Below are 24,185 nucleotides of genomic sequence, written 5' to 3'. Positions count from 1 at the left end.
CGCAAACGCGCGTCGACGATACAATTGCAAAGACTCGCAGCCAACGTCGAAAGTCCCCGGCGTTCCACGCGTTTGCGTAACCGTTTGGTCGGTCGGTCGGCCGCGGAATCGTTACGATTTGCGACGAGCGTGCACGGAACGAAAGGAGAGGCCCGATTCTCACCGTGGTGGCTAGGATAAAATACGGCACGTGACAGTTTCGTATATATATATATATAGAGGGACTATCGAGTCGATATATTCTTCGGCGAGGCGAGGTGACACTCCCAGGCAATAAAGCCGGTGGAGAGAAGAGGGAAAAAAGGAAAAGAGAGGAGAAAAAAATGGAGGAACCGGTCCAACTAATCTGTCGATCGTGACGAGGAACGCTAATCGAGAAATCCGCAACGAAAATGGAAATCGTTACGTTTCCCCTGGAAAACGGTTTCTGGTCCCGTGCCATTATCGACTTCTACCGTGTGCCACTTGGACACGAAGCGAAGAAGAAACCGTTCTCCTCGAGGATCGTTGCATAAAACGATCGTTCTGGTAATCTACTTCTTCGTGATGTAACACAGCGTACGCCGGCTGGATCCGATTCCGGGGTATTTTTGCGAAAGAAACACGAGTCGTTGTATTGTTGCGTTGCATAAGGAGAGGACTGATCGTTTCTGGCGGCCGGCTCTGAATGGGAAATTTGATCTTGAGGAACGTCTCGCGTCGATGGTGATAAATCTTTCGGTTATTACGGGAATACAAAAGGCGGGATTCGTACGAATATATAAATCAATTACGCGATGATTGATTTATACGCGTGCTAATCCTTTTCTTCTTTCCTTTTTCTCTTTTCTCCTCTTACAGGTTTCGATCATGCATCGATCACTGTACATACAATACACAAGTAGTATTATTAGGAGTGTAAGATTTTTAATATCATTTCGAGCAATTTTTCCAATGCAGTGACTTCTAAAAGATTATATTTACACATTTCAAAAAAGAAAAAAGATCCACTTGCGAATATCCTATAATAAACGCTTCTCCGTCGCACAAAACGTCAACCCACCCAATCGCCTAATCGTTCCTCCGCAATGAAACGCTCTTCCCGGTAATCACCGGTCCGGAAAACTCGACAACTTCCACTCGGTGCTAAGTGCTTTCTCAGGTACTTCCAGCGGAAGTGGCTCGAATTCCAGGCCGAAGCGTCGACACCGGCTCGGCAAGGATGGACGAGGACGGCGTGAAAAGCGATTTCGCCACGAAATCGGCGTCCTCGATCCGTCGCGGCTCCATTGTCGCCCGATGAATAACGAGGGCCCGAAACGTGAATCATTGTATATATATATATATAAGAGACGGGGCCACGGAGCGAAAAATTTGTCGCGATGTCGGTCGCGCATAATCGGGCTGCGGAAAACAATGGTCCTCGCGGGTTCGATTTGCATCAGAACGCGCGGCGAATCCCCGAATTCTCCTCCCCTTCCGGCCGGGGGACACGTTAACGAGCGTGTCGAGGTTTGGAGATCGAGGTGCAGCGAGGAGGTGGAGGATGGAAGCCGGGCCACGAATGTTAATATTCATACGCTTCGCCTCTATACATTCGCTTCCAACGACCTTCCACCGACCGATGTGACTTGTTTTTCTTCGCCGCCACGCAGTGGAATGGTCGCAGAATTCGGAGGATAAGTGGGCTGGAGAATTGTGGATCATTCGCTGTGTGATTGGCATTGAGAATTTGTGTCAAAAGTATCATATCTTACGTTATCTATGCTCTCTATGTGTTTCCTTTTCCTTTCTTTTAGTTTACGAAGATAATTTTTACGCGCGTACAAAGAACACGGACGGTGAATCGAATTAAATGTACAAACATTCGTGTACATTTATAGAAAAATTTGTTCGCCTCACCACTTTTTTGTATCCAAGCCTTGTTGAAGGATACATGACATGAAGGATGAAGGATGAACTTAAGCATCAAATGCTTCCCTTTGCGTGTTCAAAGAAATTATTGAATCTAATTATTCGGATCTATCGAAGGCTCGAAATATCGTGGCTCGTGTACATATCCGGGGAACGTGATGTCACCGAAAAAATGGAAGAAGTCCAAAGGGGAAAAGGGGGAGAGGCTGATGTAGCGCCAAGAATTCGAGGCAGTCGTTAGTATGCTAATGAGTGTCCATCGTTTCTTCGCTGGGCTCGCTCTCGTAATGCGTGGTTCGGTAAATTATTTCAAATATTTCCCGAATACTGGTCCCCACCTATTCCCCGTATCAACGTCTCTAAGCGTCTCTCCGTGAGAATCGAGCGCGCCTCCACGAGGCTCTCCTCTTATATGTTGAAACGGAATACATGTAAAAAGTTTAGATAGATCGCGCGCGATTTGTCGACGCTCGAGCCGACAATGTCAAAGTTGACCCTCATTTTTTCTCCTTTCACTGGACTATAAATGGAAAAGTAGAATTCTTTGTGAACGCGCGAAGTTGTAACTGCTTGCATGTATGTCCTCTCTTGAAACTTCTTTTTTTTTTCTTTCTTAGATCCCCACTCGACAAACGCTTGGGAATATTACGCACGACTCTCACGTGGAAAGGTTAGGCAGTTACTTTCGTTGCAACTTCGAAAGTTATCGTGAATTATTCTTCTGGGATCCAAGATTTAATTACTGCACGTTATTTTCGACGATCCTTAATTCTCGAACCGAGAGGAACAGCATCATATTCGATACTGTATTCCGAAAAATAATCTCAGTTTCGTGATATCGGAACAACTTGATCTCACCGATTAAATCCTTTGAACGAACGACAGCCCCTGCCGACCATCTTCCCGCCCGGCAGAGAGAGGCGCGCGCGACGCTCTACAACGACTTTTGTGTGTGTGTGTGTGTGTGTGTGTGTAATGAAAGATCGGTCGCCGTGGCCTTTATTTCTTTGCCTTTAATTCTCACCTCTGGACTTTCGTGGCGACTCTCGATATCAGGGCCCCGATGGCGCCGTTATATATCCCCGGCAAGATAAGATCGAAAACGGCGTGAGAGCAACGTTCCAGACTCGTTCTCTCTCGTGCCCCGTGTACACGATGATAATATTAATTCCTCGTGCCGGCGTATCGTCTTTCATGCGATCCCGCGGCGGCGATCCGCGATCATTAATTAAACATTCAATTTGTATGAGAAATTTTCGCGATCGACCCAGCCTCGCTCCGGGGGAACGTTGATCGATGTTGGATCAGGGGCGGGAAAAAGGTTCCGGGAACGCGGCGAGCGGCGATTTGTCCTCCTAACGGGAACCTGAGGCACGAAAAAAATTCGCCCGTGATGATGCTCGCCCGAGAAAGGAGGTCGTAATGTGGTTCGATACATCGATATTGCAAGAGATACTCGATGAGATAAATGTAGATAATCGAGATTATCTTTACTTTAATTCCATTCCTTCGCTTTTCCAGTAAATTCTTAAATTCTTTGCTCGATTATAATTGTGAGATTCGATGTACTTGAACAAATTACTCGAGGATGATTAAGAAAGAATACACACACACACACAACCATTTACAACGTGTATCTGGACCGAAGGATCATTTGCATGTATTAAAATTTCTGACGAAATTTCCCCCCGAAAAAGGAATCGTTTAAATACTACCTAACCAAAGTTAAGAAGAAGACCAACTATTCACAATTGCTCAACGTCGCCCATAAACCTGTCCCCCCTCCCCAATAAAAAAAAACCACACCCGATAACCTCAAAACTCCATTCTCCACTCATCAACCACTAATAAACACGTAAGCGTCGCCGTTCTTATCTTCAAGGTGTATCCACTATGGAGAACGAGGGCGAGAAAACCGTAAGAGGAAGGAGGGAAGCGTATCACGCAACGGAGAAGGAAAGAGAGAGAGAGAGAGGTCGATCGCGGGCAAAGAGGCTTTCAAAGCCACCGATAGGCATCCACACATAAATCCGTATCACGTGTAGGCCGTATTTTCTTTCGTAGGTACGTTCGATCCTAGGAGAGATCCCACGATTCCACGATGGGACGAGGGAAAGAGAGGGATTCTAATTTACCTAAAACGCGTTATCTGCTCGGTCGGTCTCTCCGGGAAACCTGAACGCACGCGGCGAAGAAAACGGAGACAGCCGTGGCCCCGTGGTTGCCTTAATGAGGTCCAATTACTATCGGATGGGTCACTTAGTATGCGGTACCGATATTCCACGGTGCACCACATTAGTGGGACGAGGGGAAAGGGAGGAGGAGGAAAGGGAGGGAAGAAGAGGCAAGGGTCAACACCCTTGCGAAGGGAACGCGCGGCCTAACGAGAAAGAGAGAAACGCTCGTTCCTGTCGCTCGTTCACGACTCGTACGCGCACGTGCGGCCGCGGAATCCGCCGATTGAATATTATTTGCGGCCCTTATCGATCGCTGCCGCCGCGGGAACGTCGAAGGACATCGCGATGAAAGCGCGGTCCCCGCTTTGCCGTGTTCACCTCTACGTTCTATTGCCATTCTGACGTCCGAACGCGGCTCTCAGGGACTCGTCGAACGAGGGGAGGATCATTTTTAAGATCATTCTGGGAAATAAGAAGGGATTGGGTTTTTGAGCTCTCTCTGTTTTTTTTTTTTTTTCTCTCTAAAAATCGAAGAAAAATAATCTACGGAGATAAGCGGGTAAATTGGTTAGGTGAAACGAGTATAAGGATCTTTAGATCTGTTTGCTTTTTCTTAATTTTGTAACAACTAATAATATATGTACGTTTCATCAGAGATGTAATACGTATTTAATTATAAGATTTAATTAAGCCTTCGTTTACGCGTGTAAATCGATAAGAATTTGTGTTCAAAAATGTGGAAATTATTCATTGAAAATATTACTCTATCACGATATAATTTATCCATTCTTGTTACGAAAATAGTTAATACAGAGGTTATAACAAAGTAAAGGTCTCGTTGCATTACGGCATAAAATGTGTGCTGGAAATATATTGTGAAAGATTAGATAAATAAAATAACAATTTATAATCGGAAGTTCATAATTGTCCAATAAATACGAGAAAAAGTTGTTTTATATTTTGATTAATATTCATCTAATTGTCGCTAAACATTCATTTATTCAACTTTGTTTATTCTATTTTGCAAGATGTTGAGATTAGTTGGTATTTCTTTAATACACATACAGATATTTTCTAATCATTATTGGGACTTTTTTTCAAATTAATTCAAAGTTCATGAATTCTTATTTGAAATCTGTATATAAATGTATAATAAATACGTGAATTTTCCTTGCATTACGATATTCGTGCTTAAGCCTTTTCTTGCTGGAAAATTATTTATTGAAAATGAAACGACCGTTGATCGAACAACTATTTGCATATTGAGCGAAACCTGGCTCGCAATCAATGACGAAATTCGCGGATATTTTTCTCGATCTTTCGAAATCTCTTTCGAATTTGTTTATGCATTTCGAAGAAGATTTTTTTCAAGTTTTCCTTTAAGGAAAGAAATTCGTACATTTGATGTAAAACATCCGTTCTTCGCAAATTGATTATCAATCATTATTATACTACACGTTCACGATTAATTCCGTTATTGAATTAATTGAAGAATCTGATAATTGCTAAAAAAACTGAAAAAAGAGTGAAACACTCGACTGACAACCACGTATGGCACGTGTAGAGAAAAAAGTCACGATGGTCTCCGCCATGTGTCACGATTTCTAAGACAATCGCGTTGTGCCCACGAAACCGTCCGAGAAGGGGGACGATCTGAGATAATCGATTAGTCGCGCTCGATTCTCCCGTCCACTTACAAATTCGAGCCGGGCGAATGTTTTTCGCGTCCATTCGAATGGGACTTTCTCACCTTCCACGCCGATAGTCCGACGTGTACGTGACTGTTCTTCCCTCTCGCGATTCGTCATGGCTTATTAAACTTCCCGCCTTTTTAAATCGGAGTGAACGCGATGAGGCGCAACTTCGATCCGATACGAGATACATATATATATACACGTCGCTTCGATCTCTCATTGGTGATTTGAACGAGTGGGTGAAGAGGTCGCGTGACGCGTCAATTCGTAGCGAAATAAATTTCTTCACTTCACGCGATAAGCGAAACAGTAAATTGACGTTTCAACCTTCCTTGAGTTAACTGTGATAACTGATTTCTCCCGTTTCTATTCAATTTTTATAACGAAAGTGAAACGATACAAATAATTAACAAACTCATCAAAGAAAGAAAAGAATAATGAATCGATAAAGATTTAAAAAAAAAAAAAAAAAAGAAAAAGAAAGAAATCAAAATCTCCAAAGAAATCAATAAGGGTAGTAATACCTACTACTCTAACGCATTCCTTCAAACGTGATAAACCAGCTTACAATACGCGTTCAAACGATGATTAAATACACCCCTTACCTTGCAACCCTCGCACGTGAACGCTCCGAAATGAAAACCGGCCGCCGGCTCGCCGCAAACCTTGCATTGCTGGTTCATCTGCAATTATAGAAATTATATTATTCGAAGGACGTGCGTCATGTCAGTCAGTTTAGTCCCATCCTTGGCGAGATAAAGAGACGAGAAGAGGAGGAGGAGGAGGAGGAGGAGGAAGAGGAACAGGGAGTATGGAACGGAGAAGGAGGCTCTCAAGGGGGAGAGGAGGAGGGATGACGAACCGGTTCTCCACGTTCGCTTCGATTTTTATTCCTCCCACAATATCTTACGGATGTTCCAATGCTATTTGGATTACCGAGAACAGCCTGAAAAATTATTCTCCCCTCTAGCTGAGCCGAGCTTTCTTTACGACCATTATCGCCCCCCGACACGGTTCAACGTTGCGCTAATGCCTCAGCCATCCTTCACACATAGCGATCGATTTCTTTTTCAACTTCTCATCCTATCCTCTGTCCTTCGCCCATTGTGATCTTTGACTCTTCCTCGTAGTGGTTTAAATAAAAATTTTAACCAAGGGTTTGGGCTGTATTTAAACATTGAAAAAGACAATACGCAAATAAGATATTAAGATAAGATAAGATTTTATATTTATATTTTATGCGCATGTATAATTCTTTAATAATAAGAAAGAAGATCGATCGTACGTTATATTTGTTGCTATAATTTTACATTGGTTTGTGTCAAATGAAAAAAAGGGGAATTAACGAAATTTCATTGTTTGAGAAGGGGAAAAAAATGTATTCTATAATTGTCACACAGTTTTCAAAAGTATTGGTAAAAAAAGATTGCTATACGTAAAATTTCTTTTATGCAATATACACGAGTGACATCTATCTGCAAATATGCAACTCTCTTGTTTCTATAAATACTTCATAGAGGGTGGCACTGATCAATAAGCCATTTCCTCGTATCCATTATGATAGTTGTTACCTTTGCCTTTTAAAAAATAACTCAATTTCCCTGCGACGAATTTCCATTGTGCATCTTTTAATCTTCTATCATTAGAAATAACTTTTTCCTCTTTCCTTTCCAATTGTTTCTTCTAATTAGATAAACGATTATCTATACGTCCACTTTCCACTTTCATACGTATTCGACATTTAAACGTGGCGTTATATGGCCCTGAAGAAAAATATTAAAGTTATTTCTAAGGATATATCATTAATATATTATTATATCTATCAATCTTGTGTATTATGTTATTCTTATACAACGAGTAAAAAAAAGATATATAGAGAATTTTTATAATTGTTACATTTTACACTTCCCTTCATTTTACACTTTTGCATTTCTATTGCGCACATTTTATCGAAGCTCTTAATCCCGGTCTTAACTTCATTCAATTCCCAACCTTAATCGCCACGATATTGACGGAGAATCATTAAAGAGCTTTTCCTTTGACCAGAATCCAATCGAATCCGTTTTTTCTCGGTGTCAGCGCATCGAGCCAGATCGCAGCAATGGCGTTCATAAATCAGCGCTATCTCGGGTAAAAGGCATCGCCATCTGTCCCGTGTCAGGGCGATGGTCGCGTTTCTCGGGTAAAACCGGAATAAAATTAGACCATCGATGATCCGATAAGGGAAGCTTACCTATCAGGGGCCTCGAACACGCACCTGGCTTCCTCTAATGTCGCAACGCGTTTATCTTGGCCAAAGATGGCCGGTTCAAATCATTCGCGAAGACCTTGCGAAACGCGACACAACCGAACTAACTGTGTTCTCTAATATGCTGGAAAAGGGGACATTTAATTACATAATTGTGCCGGCTTTTTGAAATTCAACCGAGTTGTCCAACTTTTCCAATTCTAGCCTAAAGGATTCAGGCCTTTTCATTCCTCTTGTTGTCGCCACTTAAAAAAATGACCGTACTGGGAGGAATCGTAGGGAGAAACACGATTGCCTCTAAACACGATCGATTCCATCCATCCTTATTCACGCAACCTTTATAAACCGCTGATTGATTCACGATGAATGTTTAAATGACGGGCGTGTATATATATATATATATATACGTATACCCGTTCGAGACATTCGAAGACAAGAAATAGACAAGGTATCGCGTATTGTATCGCGATAAACGAGCCCTCGAAGGGTGGTAATCTGGTGGAAAGGGGCGTTTTTGCGACGAGAATTCAAAGTGACCGTAATTAGTGTCCAGCCAAGACACAGCTAAGTCCTCCTCTTTCTAATCGTCTCCTCCTCGACGATTGTTCTTCGAAAGGAAAGGGGGCTGGCGCCCGCGAACGGTAGTCTCCTGTATTAAACCGACCGACACGGAGAAACGGTATGGGGCATCGAAGAGAGGCCCGTGAAAGAGGTATGGAGAAAAAGAGGAGTCGACTCACGGGTTCGTTAAGGTTTCCAAGTTTTTTCCTCGACGCAGTTGTTTGACGCCCGCTCTTTCTTTCATTCCGCTTGCTGATGAGCCGAGACCATCCTCTTTTCCCTTCCCCTCGAAGAAACAGACAGCGCTATAGGTGTCTCTTCTTCTTTTTTATTTCTCTCTCTCTCTCTCTCTCTCTCCTTTCCCTTCTTCCATGTTTCCCTTTTCACCGCACGACAATGATCTATTCGCCATGTTTCTTTCGAGAGAACCGGAAGTCGTTGCCTTGGAATATAACACTTGGATGGATTTCCTTATGATCGTAAGATTCTTTTTTTTTTTTTTTCTATGCAATATCAAAATCGATCTTAATATCCTCTTCCCTCGAAGGAAAAAGAATTATCATCTGTTTTATTGCCGCTGCCGGGATGATGCGTCAAGAATAAGAGGCAGAACAGTGGAACGGGATTATGTAAGAGATTATTTATATTATACCCCGATGATATAAAACACGATGCACCTGACGATCACCGCGTTAAAAGCTGCAATATATTATGTCATCTAAAGGTTGCTTGGTTTAACGAGCCTCCTCCACTGAAAAACCATATTACGTAGATTTCATTAAGCCCCGCAAGATCTCTCTTCATCAATCTTCCCTGCATTATATTACACGTAGAAAGGAAGAATCCTCTTGGCAATTCGAATCCTCTCGTCGAAAGAGGGAGGGGAGAACTCGAGTGTCTTCCTTAAATCCGAAAATACACTTCGAACTCTGACATTTGCCTGGAGCAACGAAATACAAGCCTCCATAATTCCGTTTCAAGGCGGGCAGAAACACACATCGAAGGAACGCGTGAGAGCGTGAGCTTTCGAGCGGATATCTCTCTCTCTCTCTCTCTCTCTTTATCCGTGTTTCGAGGAAGAGAGACGAGGAAAGGAGGAGGAAAGGTTAAGCGGTGCAAAAAGCGGGGCGCGGAGCTAATATCGGGAGACGTGTTGTTTTCCATCGATGCGCAACCGCGTGAGGAATATCGGAGTGCCCGACCGACGTTGATTAACAGTGGTCTCGCGATTAACAGTAAATCACAGAGCGCATCGATTTAGCCTTCTCAGTAACCGTATCCGTGGCCCGTAACCGACCGGTGACTATAACCAGCGAACGGTACCATTTAAGTAGCCGAGCCTATTGATTTTACAAAGGATCTGGACAAGCGTGCACGGCCCGATATCGATTCTATCCCACGAGCTCGCGTGATTCGGGCCAAGGCTGGAGTCCGACCGGATCGGCCCTAAAGTGTCTCGTTAAATTTACCAGATTTATGCATCTCGAAGTTTCTTTTTTCCTTCTCTTAATGAATATCCTTATCCTAAAATATGCGAGGCTTCCTGGATGATCTTCTCATGGATTGGAACAGGATCGTTCGTTCATAGATATTCCACAAGATATATTTTCGTTAAATTTTGCACGACAGAAAAGAGAAAGTATCGTGAAATACAATCATATATATATTTATTGGACGAGAGGAATTAACGTTACCAACCAACGTTACTGTTAATTAGATCAATAAGATATATCGTGAAATATTTCTTTTCATGGTTTCCAGGAGTACTGCATATCACGACGCTTATCACGAAGCATCGGATAAACGAGCGCATTGATATATGCAAAAGTGCCCGGAGGCGATGGAGAGGAGCAAAAAGGCGGACGAATCCACAATCTGCCCATCGACTTCTCATCGGCGGACGTTGCACAAAGGCTTGTGTTGCACGCGCGCCTCGTACCCCAGTTTCCACGAGGAGAGTCAATATTTGCCCGCCACTCGTCCGTTAATGAAGTCGATCGACCTGCTCCAAATATCGGCTTACGGTCGAAGCCGGCCCGCGTATCCGTGCAAAGAGGAACGATCACGAAAGGGAACGAGGTAGAGAGAGGGGAGGGGGGGAACAGACCCTTCTTCCACGCGCACGTCCAGGGGCACGTCGAACGTTTACGCGCCATTAAACTCGAGTCCCGTGTGACGTTTATCCCTTTATGAGAGTTTTTCTTTTTTTCCTCTTCCTTTTTTTTCCTTTCCTAAGAACGATCCCCGCGATGACTTCCTCCTCCTTGCCATTGTGACCCCGACACCCCTTCGTGCAACCCTTTCTCCGATCTTCTCTTTGTTAGGAACGGATATATATAGAAAAGAATGATGAGATGGAAGATACGTGTGGACGTTCGGATTTCTCGTTGATCGTACGTCGAGGATACGATAGTAATTTATAAATTTAAAATCGTGAATTTGTTTGCTCGATGTTAAAAAAAAAAAAAAATTCTAGAGTTATATTCCTAGAGTAGTGTGTATATACAACTTGAATGATTCGAATTCGAATCTTCTACTTGTTTTCGAAATTCATACGCTATATTCCGAATCTTGTGCCTCGGTGTCGTTCAGAATTTCGACCATCTAAAAATTCTACAGCTCCTAATAAACATCGTTAAATCGGATTCACGATGCCTGAAGAAAAAAGTTTCCGAGAAACGGAAGGAGGAAAAGCGAAGAAGACACCTTCATCAAGATCCAAGTTCCGAGAAGCAAGCCGTCCATAAACCGTGAGACGCGTGTCGCTCGCTTCGACGACCGTTCCATTTCCTCGAAATTAATTTCCCCTCCCCCCTAACAGGAGGCGGCAAAGGGACACGGCAAAAACTCGAAAAGCGTGCGCGCGAGATAATCGTCCAATTAAACTCGAGAGCTGGAATAATCTTTCGTCGATTGCGAGTTCCCCACGGCGATGGCAGCGCCCCGCCTCATCAAACGAGTTTCCCCGGCTCGCGTGATGCGCAATTAACCGGGTTGACAGGAGCGGCAACGATTGTTACAATTCCGTCTCGAAGAGACAGAGAGAGAGAGAGAGAGAGCGTAACGCGCCATTTTAATTAATCGGCGGTTATATTAATTCGCGAATTTACGACCGCGTTAAGAATGACCGCTTGATTACCGGCCGCCGTTTGATATACGGCCGGCCATTTTTCTCGCTAAGTTAATGAGTTAATGAGTCCGGTCGAAGGAACGAGTCGATATATCACCGCGCACGAGCGTGTACGTACGTCGAGGGAATTTCTCGCGCGAGAAACTCACCCGGTGCTCGCGATCTTATCGCGAGGCGCAGTTACGCGGCCACGAGCGCGTGGATCATGCGGCCTGGTTAAAATATACCGACGATTATGCCCGTTTATCGCCAATTAGGGGGAGCGGACGGGACGATTTCGTTTGCTATTACCCGAGGCGCGAGCCTTGGAACAAGATCGTTTACTGCTTCTGGATTACTTTATCGTAGGGAGATGGGTGGGGAATGTTCTACGAGGAGTAGTTCACTTTATTACCGTGTATCGATAAATTAGGGATTACTCGTATTAGATGAAGATTAAATTGGCGAAGGTGAAATTCGCGGTGAATTTAATTGAAATGCAACAACGTTGCAAGGATATTAATGGTAACGGAATAATTTGGAAAAATTAGGAAGGAAATTGAATTATATCGCGGGAGGAAATTTTTATTGTACAATATTGTTGACAATAATATTTATAATTCGAGACACGGTGACACGAAATCGTGGGGCGATATCTTTTCAATATTATACTGGAGAAAACTACGAAAAAATTTGCACCAACATCCATCCAACTATCCATCCGACTTCTACAAGATTTGTAAAAATTAATTTAGCCTTGGAAATTGCACCGCAGGCTCTTACGACGTTTTCAAAAGGGACGAAGATGGAGGAAAATCGGTTAGAAAGGAAAACTGGAGTGAGAATGCGAGGGACAGGAACAGGTCGCGCAATTTGTATCGTTCTGGATGCGTTTTTAACGATCGGTTTGATGGATGATGGCTGCTGCGCCTCGCTGCGGCACGTCGATCGAGTCCTTGAAAAATGATGCTCCAGATCGTTGTATACGCGTTCAGACACTCGAGTCCACGGATTGTCACTCACACTGGCGCTGCATCCGAGCATATGGCAAGGGAGGACGGCAGCTTCTTTTCGGTTAATATGTTTTCGCGATCCATAAAGCGCCCGGTTGGGAGTCAAAGACAATTAATAACCTTCTGTAGGATCATTTATCGCGACAGTTTAGCCCCACGAAGCCGAACCCGCTCGCTCTCTCTTACTTACGTGAAGGAGAAACCTCGCTGCTGACGAACCGACCAAGAGTATTGTTCATCTCCTCGTCCCGTGACCGATCCAATTTTTAACACCGTCTCTCTACCTTCTTCTTCTTCTCTCTCTCTCTCTCTCTCTCTCTCTGCAGACGATTTTCCTCAACCACTCGAAGTTAATCGACGGCGACCAACCCTTGCCGCCTGTGAGAATCCTCTTCCGGAATAGCATTCGAGGAATTCGTTATGCCGAGGAATTGTGAGAGACGAGGGGTTAAGGATCTCGAGTGTGGCACGTTCATCGATGCACAACATTTTTTTGCATACGAAAGAAAAGAGTTTGATTCGGTGATAAAATATGGAGAACTTTTTGTTCGATCGATTTCGATATCAATTTACGAATAATAACTCTCTTGAATTTTTTCATAAGAAAATGCGATGAACTTGTTTGCTTCAAAACACGATACACGAAGCGAGAAGTGAAACCGTCTCGTCTCGTAAAATGACCAAGTTTACGAACCGTCTCGCTAAGAAAAAGAGCAAAGACGAAACAAGAGCAAGAGACTAAGGTGGGAGCGTCGATGATGACCTGTATCTAATACGCGCATACATCGAAGTAGGAGAAGGAATTTCTTGCGAGAAAATGGAATTATTGTTGAATAGAAAAATCGAGGATAAACGATACTTAACATTTATTCTTATGGACTCGTACAATTATCATCGACTGCAAAATTGAATAATACCTCCTCTACCCGTTCCTATGCACGTTCCTATATCGTAAACGGAGAAGGCTTTATGAAAAGCCTCGTACGATGGAATGTTAAATTAAACAATGACCGTTTAATGGAGCCTTTTGAAAAATCTCTGTCAATTTGCTTTACATATGGGCAAATAGCAACAGAATGAACGTACAGTCGTAAACTTCGATTTAATCGCGCTCCTCCATTGATTTACGCTCGATTTTGAGCACGCGATTTTACGCGCGCGCTTTTCTCGCCGGCGGAACGATCCATGGATCTGCGACGCGGGTCCCTATGCAATTTAATCTCCTTTTATTCGACGATTAAGCGCGGCGTCGTTGATTTACGGTATCGTAAACGCGCGACGCAAACGGCCCCAAGGATATCGCGTTCAAATTGTCTCGGAAGCTCGAGACGGCCGTGCGCAAAGTCGAAAAGCGTTCAACTTGAACGCAGTATCGACTCTAAATTTCTTCTTTATTTTACGGGAAATCGCGCCAAATTCGTCCGCTTGAAAAATTACGTTAGCTGTGTCTCTAAAGAAGATTAAACTTCTTTCGGGTTGGATAATAAGTTTTTAAGTTTTTATAGTAACGGTTAAATGGCTTTGCTCGTTTCTGAAAATGTGTAACGCTGAATGGCATGCTATTTTAGAGAAAAATGATCGACTATTAACCTTCCTGATGATAGGTTATCGGGGATACTTAGTTATTCCGGTTCTAGGAATAATCATTTTCAGTTATTGCAACGAAATTGTTGGAAATGAATAAATGCATAAAATACTCGCGAATAATTATGATTATTCGAATGAGTTTTTTTTTTCCGAATTTTTTTTCGCGTAAACGCGCCACATCTCCAAGACTCGAGCGTATTTTACCTTTAAGATCGAAAGAATATTCCCGTAAGAAGTGTACTAATAAAAATGTGTGACGCATGTGGTATTCGATTACTTCGATGTCTAAAAACTTGCAACATTATCTAGCGCTCGGATGAATAATCGACAATTTTGAACACGTATCCATCCGCATTAACTGCGGATTTTCAACACGTGAACGAACGAATTCCTTCGCTACTTTCCTGCGTCCACGCGGAATTACTAATGGATAGAAAGAAGCGTGTTTCCTTTAATGTGATACGGAATGAAAATTAAATTTCTATTCTAATCTCTATAAACAACCATTTCTTTGCGTCCGAACGGAATAACCAACCGTGTAAAAGAAGCGTTTCTTAGCTACATTTCTCGCATACTACGCGCGGCACAGGATGACCGTTAAATTTCTTTTCGGTGAAAACTGTACCATTTTCCCGCGTTCACACGCGGCAACGGGACGATCGACTATTTCTTTCACGTACGAGAAGAGAGATAAAAGAAGGAGAGAGAGAGAGAGAGAAAAAAAAGAAAAAAAAAAAAAAAAAGAAAGAAACGTATTCTCTCGGTTACTTTCTAAGCGATTGGCTTAAACTCGAGTCGAGCACACGCGATAAAACCGAGTGTTTCCACCTCTCCCCCTCCCTCCTCCTCCTCCTCCTCCTCCTTCTCCCTCCCCCCTCCCCCCTCCCCGTGCACTTGGAAAATGCAAATGGGAGGAAGCCCGGGGAAGTGTGATTCCCTGTAATTCGCGAATTATCGCGTATCGGATTGGAGTGCATCGGCTCAGATTAGAAAAGTAACGGATCCGTAGAATCGAGCCATTCCCTGTACCGTTAAATGCATGTTCGGGAGGACTGTCGAGATAAGGACTAACTGGAAAACGCGCCATCCTTCTGAAACGCTTTCTAAATTCGAATTCTGTCGACTACCAAAAAAAAAAAAAAAAAAAAAAGAAAAAGAAAAAAGTTCGATTCGACGTGACCAGTTTTCAACAGATTGGATTCGAAAATGATCCACCTGGTCATGATCCTCCGTTGCGTCCTCTGCCGCCAATGGGAATGGTAGAGACGCGTAAGTACTTAAGTATGCGTGGATTCGTGCGAGGATTTTTACGATTTCAATTGTAAGGGAAGGGAAAACGGCGAAGGCGAAAAGGCGTTAAAGTCAGATCGCAAACACCCTGGTCGGCGACACGACACACGAGGGGTTGACATGCAAATGAGGATCGACGATTCTTAGTCGGCTTACGGAGATCGTGACCAAGGGATCCGAGCCGTTAATTGTCCCTTCGAAAAAAAAAAAAAAAAAAGGAAGGGGAGGGGGGAAGAAAGTAGAAGGAGAGCAATGTACTGTCCCCATCGTTCGAATTAAGGCTGATCGTTATTTCCCCGAGAGACTCGAGTCGCCGATGAAATCTTAAACCTATTATTTATATTCACGCTTTCTCCCGATGAGACGGTCGTTTTCAAAGTTCACAGCGATTGTGCAGTTTTTTTCTTTTTCTTCTTCTTTTTTTTTTTTTTTTTTTTTTCACGAACGAACTTTCTCCTAAAAAAAATTAGCCACGAAAACTTCTGCTTCCTCGAAAAAATTCTTCCTCTCAGAGGAGAGAAACTCTCTTTTTCGACTTCGATTTACCGCTTTTTAAATACACGCCGCACGAAGAACACCGCGAAGAAACCGGCGCTTTATTTTCAAAGGCTCTTCAAAGCTTCTACAGATGTACAAGTGGGTAATAACCGTATGAAAGGGTAACAATGATGAGTGACACACCGCAACCAGGTTAAAAGGAGGAGAAGGAAGAAGGGAGGGGATGGAGGGCAGGGAGGGAAGGAGGGAGGGGAGGGGGGGAGAGCAATAAATATATTTTGACATGGGAGACCCTAGACGGGGCATCTATGCATAGTAATTGTAACGCTCGGCTCGATCTGTCTCGCTTCCTTGTTCTCTCGTTCCCTCCTCGTCGTCGGTGCACACGTGCGCGCGTATACACGCTTCCGCATGACTCTTGCTCGCTTTTATTCCACGACAAAAGTGTTGGCCTTTGTGCGGCCCGAATTACGCCACTGTCTACCAGTAGGCAAATATTATAGCAACAGGATGCCGCGAGGGGTGACGATAATGTTTTCATTTGCGACTAACCCCATCGCCCGACCGCATCGTTTCGAAGGAGTTCAAGAGTGCGAAAAAAGGGACGAAAGGGACACATGAAAGTTTGCGGTCGATGATTTCGTCGCGCGGATGTTTGTTCCGTTCAAGCATGAATATGAATATGAAACGAAATTTTATATCGAACGCGCGATATAAATCCGCGAACGAAAATGACGGATTGGTTTCTTCTGAAATTGTTTATCCATCGATCGTTGTTGAAACGATAATAAGTTATAAATTAAAAAAAAAAAAATAAAGATAAACGAGCTGCGAATATTTCTTTGAAGAGAATTAATTAATCGATCTGATAGGATCCCTAGCTTCTTCGTAACTAAAGTGAGGATTGTTATAAAGAATAATAAAATAGGATAAATATTTATAGAATTTTGCGCATGAATCTATGAAACGACACGTTCGGAAGGAACTTGGCTACCTGATTGAAAACTCGATGTGTTAAGAATAAAACCGGGGGATAGTAAACCCCGCGCGGTTATTTTCATTCGATGAGATAACAACGATCGGCGTACAGCACGCGGCCTCGTGGTTTCGCAATTATAATCCAATCAAAATTTACTAGTCGAAGGGATATTTTTTACGGCCGAGCGTACTTAGGCTGCTATTACGTTGCATTATCAATTTCACGCCATGGTATAATCGCGAGCAACGCAGACACTTTGGATGTAGACTTTAATTTACGAGGGATAAATGGAGCGGTGAATGGACTGTAAGATTGACGAAACGCCGGTGATTACCGGCTGAACGCGAATGATTTATTCTCTAGTTTTTATAACTATCATTAGTCGGTCCTTTTTTTTTTTTTTTTTTTTTTTTTTTTTTTTGTCCTTTTTTTGGTTGTCCCCTCCCGTTGTGTCTCCGCCTATAGTTTCTCACCGCACGAAACAAAACACGATATTCAATTTCCCCCGTCGAACACGATGCTCCAAGTTTTGGTAAACACGAGTCAACAAAGAAGAAGGAAAAAAAATAAAAAAAAAGAAAAGAAAAATCGCACATTCGTAACAAATAGAATTCACGAATAGAATAGAAAATTAGAAGCGATATTTCTACGATATTTCACAAATTCCCAAATAAAGAGTGAGAAGCGCGGGGAGACTTGAACGCAGGGCGCAATTCTTGTCGGAGACATCAACGCCCGCGCAGGGACGTTGCGACGCAGAATCACTAAACAAACATAACATAAATATAAAGTTTCACTCACCTTAGAGGGCAGACGATAACACTGCGAGCAGGCTAACCGGTGTCTCGGTTCACTAACAAACGAACAAAAATAACTTTTCTCCTCTATACGATACAATTGTCCGAGTCCCCTTTCACACGTTACACACCATAACCTTCCTCCCCGACAGTCGAAGAATCTTCACAAGAATCGTTGGATTCTCGAACGAGTCACACACTGCCCGAAAGAAAAAAAAAAAACAATGTTCCCAATGTTTCTCTTCGGTCGGTCACGTGGTGATGATGGCTCGTGGTACCGCGCACCGTGCACACACGTACGTGATCTTCGATCCAAATCCTTAGTTTCCGTTCTTTTTTCACGTTTTTTCTTTTTCAGCGCGATGTCACGCGGATCGATTTACACCTTTTCTTCTTCTTCCTCTTCTTCTTCTTCTTCTTCTTCTTCCTTCTTTCCCTTTTTTCCTTCCTTCGTCTCCTTTTTTTCAAAAGACACGCGACCGTCTCTCAAGCACCGTTCCCCTCGATGCAAATCCTTCGACTGCCCCCGAGTAACTCTGCTCCGGATGATCCACGCTCGTACTCGCGTGGCTCTCTACTCACCGCGCCTCCTTCTCTCCAATCGTCTCTCTCTCTCTCTCTCTCTCTCCCTCTCCCTCTCCCTCCTTTCTTTGCCCGTCCCCGATCCAACGATTTTTTCCCCCGATTTTTCTCTCTCTGTTCTCTCGTCTCTCCCTCTTTCTGTCTCTCTCGAACATCCACGATCCACGGTGCGGCCACGTCGATGGACGGGAGAGGACTGGCGCTTCGCGATCGCTGCGACCTGTTCGACTGCATCGAAGGCGCCTAAGGAGAGCCACGGGTTTACCGACGGGAACCGATTTTCCCCCGTTGGTAGGGGCCATTTGTACCTGCCCCCCGATACACGCCTGTAGCCTGGCCTGCCAATAGGCCCCGACTGGCCCCTGTCTCTCCGCCAATCCTACGCGGCTGGGTCCCTGGAGACCGGCTGTCCAGGTGCCACCCATCTCTTCCCCACTCGGCCGAGGTCGTGCGCTCCTCCACTCTCGAGCCTCCGCTATTTCTCGCGTCGCCGGTGATGCCCCCGCAGAGAACCGATTGCCGGCCGAGCGGACTGAGCTGCTTCCCGGCCTGTGTGAGAAACGGCCAACCTCTCGTCCTTTCCTTCAGACTCGCGTTCAGATCTCCCGTCCCCTCCCCACTCGTGGAACGATCTCTACTCCTTCAAACATGACGACCACGGAGCTGAAATTATACATGGAAGAATATTAATAAAAAGAAGCATCGATAGCGTGGAATGCGTTTGTTGAACACCTCGTTCTAAGCGTCTCGAGATCGATGCGATTCCCTTTGTTCTTCTTAGTGGGAGTTGAGAAAAATCTAGACATCGTTTTTACGCTTTCGTGGCGTAAATAAGATGAGACGCGATAATCTCAATAATAACGATCCTTATCCCGCTTCGTAATATCCTTTCTAAAGTTTCAACTTATAGACTCGTCCCCGGAGAGCCACCCCTCCTCACCGTCTCGCTCCAATAACGGCGTGTGTAGTATCTTGTACACACAGAGAGAGGAGACTCGCCCATATAATTTAGTCTGCAAGACGTAATCATAGCTATTTGCCCGCTCGCTGCTTCAATTAACGTACAGAACCGATGTAACACAGTTGGAGAGTTGGTTGATCTTGTCGCTTGGTGCACACAGGTGCGACTGGGAGAACGAATCGGCCTTGCGAAATCAGATTGGGCCGGCGTCTAATCGCAGTCGCATAGGAAAGAGAGGATGGAGAGGATCGAATGGAGATGGAGCGAGTTGAGCGAGGGTTTTGGGATTCCTTGGAGACGCGTTTATATCACGTTCGAGATATTTTTCGAAGGTGGCACTCGTGTGGAATCCCATATACGAGTTACGGAGAAACTGGTCGACCCAATAAAATGTCGAAAGGCGTTCAAGGGGGAGAGTAGGAGGGCAGGAAGGACGGGGTTGGACGGCGCCATAAATTAAAGAAGATGTCCACCCGTAGAAATTAAACCATAGAAACTGGTTTCTGAACGTAAAACGATTCTCTCCTCTCTGCTCTCGATCCCTCGGCCCCGAACTCTCTTTTTCTCCGTCTCCACGCTCATCCTCGCCTCTCTGTCGCTCCCTTCGACCCCTCTACCCGCGCCTTGACCCTATGAATCCTCGTGAGGCCGCTGTTTTTTTTGTGCTCGTGTCTCCTCTCCTCGGAGCTGTCTCTCGCTTCTTCCTCGTTTAACGACCGATTTCATTTTATCGAGATAGCGCCCGAGGGAAGAAGAGGAACGAGCGAGGAGCTACGAATCTGGGAAAGTCTGCTGTGTTCGATCTCTCTTTCTCTCTCTTCTCTTTTTTACGAGCCTGATAGCCGATGATGTCGATGTCGGATCTAATGTCCTCTGGATGGAGAACGATACAGGCTACGAAATGTTTCTTCAGGTTTGGAGAATCCCGAAGTGAGGATTGCGTCACGTGGATAGATCAGGGGATCTTTTTCTCGTCATCGATCGAAAAACATTGCTCGGTCGAATCTTAATGTATACGCACGAATAGATGTGATTCAGATAAATGAATATTTTGATCGTGTCACAACAGGAAGGTGTAATTTAATAAAGATCGAATCATTTTGTTCGAGAGAAAATAATAAAGAATTTTTAAAGAATTTTCAAATTTTGATTCGATTGTTATACTTATAATCTTATCCACGAAACATGGAATATTCGTATCGTATTATAAAATTACTTTGACCATTTGTGTTAATATAATTTATAATAATGTTTATAACTTTTGATCGTTAACATCGGATAGAAATCTTTTTCGATAAATAAACTCAAGATCCACATGATTCGCGCAAGTCATTTAAAAAATGTTCCTGTTGCGTAAAAAAAAAAAAAAAAAAAAAAAAAAAGGAACAGATATTATATCGAAGCGTCATAAATAATTTCTTCGACTGTCGGCCAACGAACAGAAGCGACATAAAAGAGCTTCACGGTATGTCCGACGGTGTGTATCAAACACGAGAGGCGCGGCTAGCTACATCGGATTCGTGATCAATTGGTCGAAAATAATCCGGATGTATTTTCGTCGTTTTGTCCATCGTTGTCTCGTCCCTGTGTGTATGCTCGCTCATGCAGAAGCCCTTCTCGAGGAGGCAGATGGGGCTAATATGAACTCGATTCTGCCCCCGAAGATATGAACTCATTCTTTCCAGAAGGTGTCTGCTCATCGACACGGAAGGAAACGAGATTTATCGTCCTCTCTCCGAGCACGAGGAGAGCGGTCACCTCCTGTCGGGTAAAACGGTTCGCCGTGACATATTTTTTTAAGCCCAGAGTCGTTCCAGTGAATCTCACACTCACGATTTTTTCCATGATGAATGACAAACTGGCGCGATCATTAATCCAGCCCGTTTTAAATTATTTTAAATAAAATGCAAGATTTCTAGACTACGAATCAAACGAAATGAAAATAAATTAAAAATCGCACATAAACGCGATCTTTCACAATCACAACAAATTCAAAATCTTCCTACATTTTTCTCTCTCCTTTGAATTCTCGAAATTGATTATTTTCTGAATATGATTAACAACGTCATTATTCTCCCAATTTATCGTACCAATTAATCACCCGCAATGAATTTAAAATAATACGAAAAACCTTTCTCCATCCCTACGAAGCTTGAAGCAACACTATTATTTTCCACACTATTAAAATTTTAAAAACAAAAGACCGGAACAAAGACGTGATAATGATAACAACAAAATAATCTCTCACGCGCATCCTTCCTTCCGCGAATCCTCGAAAGATTCTCGATCTCCACGAATCTCGGGCTGGGATCTCTGATCGCGGCGCGATCAATCTCGCCGCGGCACGATCGAGCCGGATGATTACAATCCGTTGAAATTCAGGCTATCCGTGCCGCTGAATTATGACGTTCAAGCGTGCCGTGGCGCGGTATCCCTGGAGCGGGATTGGCCGCGGTATCCCCGAGATTTCAAGAACGCGGCGACGATTAATTGAATTCCGCGGGGTTGGCACATGCGCGGTGCACCGCTGAAACCTGCCTCTCAACCTCATTAATCGAACGCGTACGGCGTACGGAATGTCGTACGAGCTGTTTCGCGCGGGTTTCCCAGCCGTCGCGACGACCCAGCACGACGTACGCTCGTCGTCGTCGTCGTCGTCGTCGTCGAGATAATCGATTACCAGCGCCGGATTATTAAGCGTCGCCGAGTTCCTCGCGAGCCGAGGAAACGCGCGAGGAGGTCAAAGGGACACGACGCGACTTCTCGCCGCGAAAACTTCTCTCACGCGCGCATGTCGCCGGCGTTAAAGTCTCGAAAGCATCGCGCTTATTAATTGCGAGCGCCGCTGGCTCAGCCGGGAAAATTGTTGGCGTGGGTTAAACGAAGATGGATTCGGTTGTTGACCGGTGCTTTCTCGAGGGATGATTCGTTCGTGGTCGAACGTAATTGAATCGTCGGGTTGAAAGGTGAAGAGAGGGTTTTTTCTCTCGAGAGAATTTGTGAATATATTTCGCAAAGGAATTTTCTTTAAAAAAAAATCGGCATGTTTCTTTGATATATAAGGATTTTTCGCGTGTGAAGACACTCGATTGTAACAGCCATCTTTCATATCGTTTAATTTAGTCGTACTTCCATTGGCGTGGACAGAGGATGAAACCTCCTCCGCGTTATGAATTATCGGAAATGAATATTGAATGCGGCATCCCTGATTCGATATCCTATCTGATCCGTTAATAAATTATATTCCACCGTGCGGTATAATTAACAACAAACGTTCGTTTGTGGAATTATCGAGCTCGATCAGAATACGCTTTCTAATTAATCCATAAATCTCTTACAACTTTATTAGAAAGCATTTACACAACAAACGTGCTGCTCGGCAAATAGAAATCTAATCACACGTTTCATTACTATCCTTTGCATAAAATTCCCTCCAATTTTTTACAATAAAAAGAAGAAGACCGAAAATAAATTTTCCACTCGTATCCAGATACTTGAAAAAGCGCCTGCTTATCGACAAAACAAAACCTGATGGAACACGAGAAATGAAAAATGAGAAATGGTTCGGTTAAAGGGATGCTTTGAACATCTTGGAGACGATCGTATTGTGGCCAAACATCGCTTAGTCAGTGGACGGGCCCGCTCTCGAGTGACCATTCACTCAGGCCATACCTACTGCAATGGAGGTCCTGCGTCAAAGGATCATCACCGGCCAGTCACGAGTGCAGTCGGAAAAGTGGCTCACGCTGTTTGGACTTGATCTCGAACGACGTTTTGACCGGAATCCCTTCGGATTCCCCAAAGAAATTCACGCTACTGAGAATCCTATTAGGCCTCGTTAAAGCGGCTCTTTCCTCGATCCGCCAAACAGTTCGAGCTTCTTTCGGACCAAATCGCCGCGTAACGGATATCTTGGCTTACCAACTGCGACAGAAATGCGAGATTCCTCGTATTTTCAACCTTCTCATCTTATTCAAAGCCAAATCTTGGGATTTGAAATATCGTTGAAAATGGTAAAACGGTTTTGCCAATGGTGGACAATCGTTGGATTTACTCGCCTCGAAAAGAGATTAAAATCCAAAATATAAATAATCGAAAAGTTTCTTATTTAATTTTCACGTGTTCTTCGAGACGCGCGTACCAACTTCGGAAGAAATAGAATTTCCTTCGCTCCGGTCTCCAACTTACGATTGTTATCGCGCGCCGATATTTCGATCAACCGGTTTCGTTTTCGTTTCGCATCTCCACGTGTTCGAAGGACCAAGGCCACGAGGGCCACGATCCTTTCCCAGCAGCACGAGGGCCGCTATCAACCGGGCGACCGGTCGCGATCGGTCGAGACTTATCGGTCACTGCAACCACCCCCTCCCCTCCCCCCAGGAAATAATTCTTCTTTCAAGGAGGGGGGGTCCAACAGTTAGTCGTACATCGGCGTATCGATTTCAGCCACGGCCGACGAATTATTTCGAGTGATTCGCGGGGAAACAGGATCTCGAACGTGGCGTCCTTCGTCGCGGGAGAGGGATCCTTCCGCGGGCGTAGGCGAATCTCTGATCTCGAAACTCGGCAGCTGGAAGTCAAGCCATATACGACCGCCGCGACCCCACGGGAACTGGGAGTGCACCGTCTTCGATATCTCGAATCTACTTTGTGTCCTTCCAAGCCGTGAGCGGCGCAGGTACAGGCCGGCGATCGCCGGGATATACGTTTCAATGATCTACGGCCAGGCTGGATCGAAGCCCCCGCGGGATTCCACGGACTTGCTGAACCCTTTCACCGATATCCCGCAGATACCC

At 44.3% G+C, this 24,185-nt stretch overlaps 1 protein-coding gene across 4 annotated transcripts in view; it reads right to left on the bottom strand.

Annotated features, from left to right (window-relative positions):
• The window catches only part of LOC100868611 (uncharacterized), a 33,739-nt gene extending 15,053 nt beyond the window's left edge, over positions 1 to 18,686 (bottom strand). For 2 of the 4 annotated variants that reach the window (XM_086904103.1, XM_086904104.1), the window contains exon 1: positions 17,851 to 18,685. Coding sequence is in view for 1 of the 4 variants with exons in the window: in XM_086904101.1 (XP_086760227.1) it covers positions 6,370 to 6,447 (78 nt within the window). In the remaining 3 variants the exon portion in view is untranslated. Of the gene's footprint in view, positions 1 to 6,369; positions 6,448 to 17,850 lie in introns of all 4 variants that reach the window. The other 2 variants (XM_086904101.1, XM_086904102.1) reach the window with 2 other exon arrangements.
• Positions 18,687 to 24,185: the final 5,499 nt, after the last annotated feature.

The sequence above is a fragment of the Apis florea genome, unplaced genomic scaffold (assembly GCF_048593485.1).
Source record: "Apis florea isolate Af1SG1 unplaced genomic scaffold, ASM4859348v1 contig_2295_pilon, whole genome shotgun sequence".
In the NCBI taxonomy this organism is placed as follows: domain Eukaryota; kingdom Metazoa; phylum Arthropoda; class Insecta; order Hymenoptera; family Apidae; genus Apis; species Apis florea.
Note: the sequence above shows the minus strand (reverse complement) of the source record. Positions and strands in the feature narration are given on the sequence as shown.